Here is an 8,132-nt window from a genome sequence, read left to right as displayed (position 1 = left end):
GCGATGGCCAAATTCATGTACAATACATATATGCATGGAGAGAGAAACGGTGAGAGCAGCACGGGGGCAGGTGCTGTTTGCAGCAGCGGAGGTGGTACGAGAGGCCATGGCAAGAGCTCTTCGATGTCCTCGGCGACACCTCTCCGCGCCTATGATGCCCACCCTCTCGTGTACTCGATCGATGTAACGATTCTGCTTACCCCTTTTTGCTCCCCTTTCGACGAAGTGTTGGCCTCCCCCCTCCCCCTTCTTCGATATACGGCGCACCACACATTCTCAACCACCCTTTGGCTTCCCCCTCTCGCCCTTTCACCTGAGGGGAGGGCGGGGGGGTGTTGTCGCCGGTGCGTCTTCCTTAAGCCGAGCTGAGCTGAGCTGAGCAGAGCAACCAACACGTACAGACAACACAGTGTGGCTGGCATCGGGCGCGCAGAAACGAACGGAACCTGGACTAACGCGCACGTGCGTACACGCACATATATATATTTATGTGTGCGCGCATCTTGGGCTCTCTTATTGCGTGCCTGCAAGTGACTTGTGGAGGGCCTTTTGCTACCGCTGCTCACTCGACGGCAGGCTGATGCGGGGGTGGGTGATGCCCTCCCGCACACGCGCATCTGTGCACTGCCCATCGTTCTTGTATGATTCCCTCTGCCTCCTCTACGGTGATGCCGCCTTCGTTGCTGTCTCTCGTCTTCGTTAGTCGATGTTTTACCCCTTCGCAGAGTGGGGGCTCTCTGCGGACTTGCGCGCGCGCACGCCACATACGCCACACGACTCCCCCTCGCTCCTCATATCTCTTCCTCTCGACACTGTTTCCGCCTCTCGCCGACGCTTTACAAACGCCTCCCTCTGCCCCTTCCGTATCGGCAGCAAGCCTATCACAGCTTGTGTCTAATCATGCGCGTACGCTTCCGTGTGCGGGCCTGGTGTATGTGCACGTGAAGGTCACCGATGCGCAGCCGTGACTGCCCTCCGCGGGGGCGCTCAGCTCGTCCCTCATCATGACCTTTGATCTTGCACAGATTTTCGCCCTCTCTTTGCGTTTCACTGCTCGCGTCTGTGCAACCCCCCTTCCACCTCCACCTCCCTCCCCCCTTTCACGCACGCCACACACGTCGCGCGCGCACTCGCCTTGCCACGGCAGTATCCATAGGCGTACGTGAGACACCCGCTGCCGCACACTCGTCCACTCGGCACATCTCTCTCCCCTTCCTCTCTGTGCACACAAGCCATTCCCCTTTCCACAACGGCACGTCTCCGTGTGCTCGCGGCACGATGTACCACCCTGCAGGTCAGTCACCGAACCTGTACGAGGGCGAATATGGCGGCTACAGGGCCTATGGGCCCGCTGCGGCTGCCGGAACCGCGCCGGCCTCGGGGCCGTATAGCGACCCCAGTCAGGCCTATGGGACGCAGGCGCCCTACTACCACGGTGCCACCCAGCAGACTGCGGCGCCTCCGCAGCAGCCCGCTCCCATAGCACCCTCTTCGCACAGCTATGACAGCTACGGGTACATGACTACCGCGGCAGCAGCCTCTGCGTACCCCTACGGCGGCAGCCCTGGCAGCGCCACCACTGGCCCGCAAGGCTCACCTCAGCGCGCGGCATCTTTTCATCCATCTGCGCCGCCTGCGGCCGGATACGGTCCTTACGGCTATAAGGCCGCTGACGCAGCCCCCGCGCCGGCACCGCCAGCACCGGCCTCTGCCTATCCGCCACCACGCGGCGCCCCGACCTCAGCTGCGGCTGCTAGTGCCCAGTGCTCAGCCCCCTTTTCGGCAAGGCCCGAGCCATCAGCGCAGCAGCCGCAGCCGCAACCGACGCAGGAGTACAGTGACTCCCTGCCGGGGAGCGGGACTCGCGGCACCAGCCGCCCGCTGCGTGCCTTGGCTCGACAGCCGCCGGCGCGCATTGTGAATGTGCGCGCCGTGCCGAACCCGGAGCGCAGCATCCAGCGCAACAACGGCGCTCCAGTCGAGTATCTCACGTGCACGAACGAGCCGCCCTACGCCACGGTAGACTTTGTCGGCCTTGACAACGGCAACGCGAACTCAAAGTTCTTTCGCCCGTCCATGCTGTGCGCGCCTGGTGAGGAGCGACTAGTGAGGGACAGTCACGTCCCGTTCGGCGCCATCCTCGCACCGCTGTGTCAACCACTTCACAATAAGGAGACGGTGCCGCTGGTAAAGCAGCCGAAGCCGCCTGTGCGCTGCCACCGCTGCCGCGGCTACATGAGCTGCCACGCTCGCCTTCTCGAGATGGGCCGTAAGTGGGAGTGCCCGCTCTGTGAGGTTGCCAATGAAATTGCGGACGAGGACTTCAACGCTGTGGACGGAATGGGGCGCCGTGTCGGCATGGTGGATCGCCCGGAGATGAGCTTCGGTAGTGTGGAGTTCGACGTCGACGACTTCCCAGAGTACTCGCTGCGCACCGAGGACAACGTCGTGCTGCCGAGCCGGCCGCTGCATCACCTCTTCCTCATCGATATCTCGCGCGACGCGGGGAATCGCTTTCTTGCGGACTACGCAGCGGCCATTCGGGTTGCCCTGCGGCGCATGGCGGAGACGACGCCGGAGTGCAAAGTGTCCTTCATCACATTCGCCTCGCAGCTGCACTTCTATGACTTTCGCCACCCAGACATGCCGCAGCTGTGCGTGCCGGACGTCGAGCACCCGTTCGTGCCTCTGCCCTTCACCAGCCTGTGCTGGATGGAGGTGGGGGCGGAGCTCGAGCACCTGGAGAGCTTCCTGAGTCGGCTGCCGCGTCTGGCTGTCGACGCGGACGAGTCGGACTGCGTGCTCGGCGCTGCGGTCAAGGCGGCTACGCTGGTATTGGCGGGGCAGCACGGCGGACGTGTGATCATGTGCGCGAGCCGGCACCCGCAGCGCGGCATGGGGCACATTGTGCTACGCGAACAACACAAGCTCTACGGCACAGATCGTGAGAAAGAGCTGCTGCGGCCCATCGAAGGCTTCTGGACGGCGACGGCATCCTCGGCGGCACGGCAGCAGATTTCGTTTGACTTGTTCATGTTTGCCACGGGATACTGTGAGCTAGTGACGCTGTCCAACCTGTGCCACGTAACGAACGGCCGCGTCTTCCTCTTTAGCAACTACGACCCACTGATCGACAACACCAAGGTGAGTGCCTATATGCAGCAGCTTCTGACGGAGGAGGCCGGGTACTCTGGTATCCTGCGCGTCCGGTGCAGCACCGGCCTCCGCGTGCAGCGCTACCGAGGCCACTACTTCTCTCAGACGGTGCAGGACATGGACCTGGCCAGCATCACGGGCGCCTCCGCCTTCTTCGTGGAGTTTGCGCATGAGGGCAGTCTGCCGAAGGACAACTATGCCCACTTCCAGGTGGCGCTGCTCTACACCACGCGCTCTGGCCACCGCCGGGTGCGGGTGCAGTCTTGCCGATTGCGCGTTGCCTCCTCTCTCACGGTTCTCTTCCGCAACATGGACCTGGAAGCAGTCCTGTTTGGCTTTATCCAGGATACACTGACAGAGGCGGTGAACAAAGGACCACGGCAGGCGCGCCAGGGGATGACGGATCGCCTCATCAAGGCCTTCTCGTGCTACCGCCAGTACTGCGCTACCGAGAGGCCGAATAGCGAGTACGAGGACGTCAAGACCCCCGTCCGTGAGAAGCGGAATACCCTTCTGATGCCGCCGCGGCTGAAGCTGCTCCCGGTCTACCTGCTGTGCCTGATGAAGTCCGAGGCCCTGACGGAGGGCACCATTGTACACATTGACCACCGCACGGCCAGCATATTCGACCTCGTGGCAATGCCGGCGCACAAGCTACTCAACTATTTGTACCCCTCCCTCTTCTGCTTGGACGACTTGGAGAGTGACCCTGCGATCGGCACGCTGGACGAGGTGACGGGGCACTGCATCCTGCCGCAACATCGCCAGCTACTTTACGACAGCGTCGCGCGGGATGGGACGTACGTGCTGTGTGACGAGCAAGCGCGGCTTGTGTATATGTGGATTGGCGAAAATGTTCCGCCGAAGATCTCGAATGCGCTGTTCGGCACCCCTGACGCAGCCTCTGTGTGCGTGGCCGGTGGGCCCGGCGAGGAGTGCTTCAGTGAACGCCTGCGCAATGTCTTATACGCGCTCATGTTGCGCGAGGACGGCATGCGGCGCCTCATTGTCATCCACCACGGTGAGCGCTCTGAGACCGCCTTTTTCAAGGAGCTCAAGGAGGAGGTGGACACAAGCAAGATGGGCTATGACGAGTACCTGACACACCTGCACCGCACCATCCAGAGTCAGGCGTCCAGCTGGTGAGCTGAAGCAGCGGCGCGTGAGGGGGGCTGCGGCTGCGGCGATGCTGTTGTATCGATGAAGACTGGTGAGTGCTGATAGCCGCGTTTCTTTTTTTTCCGGAGGTTGAGGCGGGGAGGGGGGCCGAGGGGGACTGCTGGTGCGCACGGTGAATCGCGAGAGGCCGGTGGTGGTGCTCGCGAAAGGATATGCCGCTTGCTCGCTGATGGTGCCATTGTGTGCATTCTTGGTGTGTGTGTGTGTATGCGATATATGCTCGCTGCCTCTGCCCCTCTCCATTTTTTTCTAGCCTTCCCATTTACCGCATGTTTCTTGGGCTTCATGCGACGTCATTAGCGTCTCTGTGCGTGCGTGTGTGTGTGTATGTGCAGGGGTGGGCGGGGAGAGGGTATACATGTGTGTTGTAGCCGTAGTGTGCCTCTCTCGAAAACGCCTGCGCACGTGGGCTGTCCGTGCAGGCGGAGCTCATGGTGCGCTGTGCGTTATGTGCCTATCGATGCGCCGCTGCTGAGCGCGCCACTCATCCGATGCGCAGATGAGCATCAGGAAGGGATATACTACGAGGACTGTGGGAGGGTCGACGGCAACGACGGTGTCGGTCTGCTTCCTCCTCCTCCTCCCCCCTGTGCCGCCCCTCGATACTTCTTAGCCTCAACCTCAGCCGTAGACATGGAGGAGCTGAAGACGTACGCTCAAGCGCCTCGTGCGATGCCACGACGTTCCCGCTGATTGGTTTGGAGAGCTCTTTGCTGTTGGACTCATCCGTCCTCTCCTCTCCATATATATATTATATGCGGATTGGCGGCTGGGGAGGAGCCGCCTTTTACACACGAGTGGCACCGTCTCCGTTAATGTGGACATCATCTTCCCCTCCCTTCCCCCCGATACCGCCCGTAGTCTCCGCGTGCGACGCTGGCAATCAATACAACGACGACCTTCGCGGTGAGGCAACACCGATGCCCAGATGCATATAGATAAAAGCACACCCTTAGCACTCCACACCTACATGCGCGGAGTCGTCGTCGGCTAATGGACACGCGCTTCCACTGCGTGTACTTGCTGGCCAGCCTCGACCCGCAGTGCGAAGGTGACGTTTACATAGGCTACACTGTGAATCCCCTGCGGCGGCTACGGCAGCACAATGGCGAGCTCGTAAACGGTGCCCGTCGCACGAGCCGCCGTGGTCGTCCGTGGACAATTGTGTGCTGTGTCTCGGGCTTCACCGACGATCGAGCCGCGCTGAAGTTCGAGTGGTGCTGGCAGCACCCGACCGCATCCGCGCGACTGAAGCATACCATTGGCGTCATCACGGGCCTACGGCGGCTTCCGTATGCGGTGGCCACGCTGCACCTACTCGTGCGCGCCTCCCTCTTCTGCCAGCTGGATCTGACGTTGCACATCTTTGAACCAGTACTCTTACAAGATGCGACAGCCAGGGCAGAGGCGTTTTTGGCCGCGCGTCGCGGCGCATTGGCCGTGGGTGCTGGTTTGCGAGCTGATTCGCCACGAGCGGGCACGCAACAACATTCGCAAAGAAGCACGTCGGTGCACGGCCGGTCAGACACGAGTGCAACACCGCCGCCGGCGCTCGACTCTCAAGGAAGCCTTCTGGACGCTCCGCTGCCTGCGGCACTCCCAATCATCACGGCCGCCCCTCAGGTTCTCCCCCCGCTCACTCCGTCGCTCTTGTTCCACGTTGAGGTCACCACGCGGCAGGCCTTCGAGGACGCCCACCTAAGTCACGACCGGTGCCTGCTACTGCCAAGCGTGGGCTGGGGTGTGGATCTGGGGGAGGAAGGGACGGAGGGCGGCCGCATGGGCGCAACTGCTGGCAACTCCTGCCCCTATGATGTATCGTTGTTGTCCCAAGCGGCGCGGTCCGAGTGGTTGCACGCCTCCTTCGCCTCCGACTCGGACGGCGAGGGCACGGAGCCATCTGCTTCCCACTGTGGCTCTTCAGGGGGGCCGCGCACACCATCACCACAGCGGGTCCGCACCGAGTCCGTGCCGGCTTTCCTCGGCTACCGCAGCGAGGAGCGCACAGTTGACGGAGCCTTGGAAGCACGTCCAGGCAGCAATGCCCGCAGCGGGGCGGCGTCTCGCTCTCTCTCTCCTCCGCTGCCACCATCTTCGCAGCGGGGGATGTCGCATCCACCTCTGCCCCCAGCCAGCAACGCATCCACCTCATTTGCAGAGGATGCGCATCACGGCAGCGTGACGGCTGCCCGCCTTCCCTCCGCGGCGGCGGCACCCGCCTCACTGCCCCGCATCCCACTGCGCTTTGCAGACTACCGAGAGGTGGACTTCGCACGGGCACACGCGCAGGAGCAGGAGCTCCTCCATCACGGACTGCTGCCGTGCAGTCTTTGCGCGCTGCCGCTGCAGCCTTCCTGCGTCGTGTACTGCAGCCGCGCACCCTTTTGCGCCCTGCGCTGCCACCTGAGCTGCGTGGCGGTGTGGATGCTCTATGCCGAGACAGAGGCAGCCGCTGCTGTAGATGGCGCGGACAACAGCCCCGCGTCACTTTCACAAGCATCACCGGTGCCCATATCAACACACCGTCGGCTGATCCCATGCCAGCCATGTCCGTGCCCCCTCTGCGGTGTTCTCCTGCACTGGGGCTCACTTGTGAAGGAGCTAAAGAAGCGAGTGGTCGTGGAGCGGCGCCTACAGGCGACACAGCGGCGCATCCGTATGGAGCAGCGGTGGCACGCGCGCCTGGCCCGCATCAATCCAGTGAAGAGAATCACCGGCGCGGTGCCGCCGCGTCGGCAGCGGAAGGCGGCGGCCCCTGTAGCGCCGCCGAAAATCACCAGAGAGGTGCGCAGCGCTGCTTCGACTGTACCAGCGTCTGCAATCCACGCGGGATTGGCACTGCGTGAAGCGCACCTGGCGTGCTCGCCGAGCTCCTCGGGTGAGCCGCCCTCGAAGTTATTCGCCGCTTCAGCATCCTGCCCCTCTCCTTCCATCTCTCCGGTAGCCCCTTCTCCGACAGTGAATCCGTCACCGACCCCCCACCACGGTGATACCCCCGCCATCACTACTGCCAGTACGGCGGTGGCCGACGTGTCTTTCTTGTCTCTGACAGACTTCTGCGAGGATGACTGGCTGCTGCCATGAGCGCGAGACTGATGCCATCGAGAGGGAGAAGGGGAGCCCCCCCTCTCTTTACCCCCCCCCCCCAAAAAAAAAGAGGACGTGGAGACAGATATGTGTGGATACTGCAGGCCAGCCACCCTTTGCCTTTCGTTTGTGTTGCTGTGTAAGTGTGCACGGAGGACGGGGGAACTGGGGGTATACCCTCATGCTCAGCTGCTCCCTCGGCCTAATACCTTTACAAGCTTTGAACGGCCTGTTAGCCGTCTACCCCTCCCCTCCCTCCCCCCAAAGGGGATGCGTGCAGCTTTGCGTTGGGAGAGAGAGCGAGTGGGCGAGCAGGTGGGGGCGGAGAGAGAGGCGGTGTTGGTGTTGGCGGCGACAGTTTCGCTGCCTCCTTTCCTCTGCGCTCTTAGATGGGGAGGCACACTCGTGGCCGCTCCTTCGCCTTCCTCCTCTCTGCATCTCTCTCTGTGTGTGTGTGGCCTCCCTCGCTTCCATGCGGCTCCGCTGTCCCTCTTCGCTGTCCAACCCACTTCATTTTTTCCCTCTCTGCCTACGCATCTCTGCCACTTGCTGCTGGTGCGTTGGCCGGGTCGCTCTCCTCCGGGACAGAGCGATTCGTACACCAGCGTCACCATCTCTCTTCGACAGGGAGGCACCCGCTCGACCCGCTCGACTCCCCCCTCCCCACAGCCGCCGACACGGAAAAGCCACCGTGGAGGAGTCGATCTGCC

At 62.5% G+C, this 8,132-nt stretch overlaps 2 protein-coding genes across 2 annotated transcripts; both read left to right on the top strand.

Moving 5' to 3' along the window:
• Positions 1-1,278: 1,278 nt before the first annotated feature.
• LSCM1_05339 (uncharacterized protein) lies at positions 1,279-4,302 on the top strand (the record flags this gene model as incomplete). Its single annotated transcript, XM_067322810.1, has 1 exon — positions 1,279-4,302. The coding sequence occupies one exon, from the start codon at positions 1,279-1,281 to the stop codon at positions 4,300-4,302; it is 3,024 nt and encodes a 1,007-aa protein (XP_067178175.1).
• Positions 4,303-5,328: 1,026 nt separating this feature from the next.
• LSCM1_05338 (uncharacterized protein) lies at positions 5,329-7,419 on the top strand (the record flags this gene model as incomplete). Its single annotated transcript, XM_067322809.1, has 1 exon — positions 5,329-7,419. The coding sequence occupies one exon, from the start codon at positions 5,329-5,331 to the stop codon at positions 7,417-7,419; it is 2,091 nt and encodes a 696-aa protein (XP_067178174.1).
• Positions 7,420-8,132: the final 713 nt, after the last annotated feature.

The sequence above is a fragment of the Leishmania martiniquensis genome, chromosome 25, assembly GCF_017916325.1.
Source record: "Leishmania martiniquensis isolate LSCM1 chromosome 25, whole genome shotgun sequence".
Classification (NCBI taxonomy): Eukaryota; Euglenozoa; class Kinetoplastea; order Trypanosomatida; family Trypanosomatidae; genus Leishmania; species Leishmania martiniquensis.
Note: the sequence above shows the minus strand (reverse complement) of the source record. Positions and strands in the feature narration are given on the sequence as shown.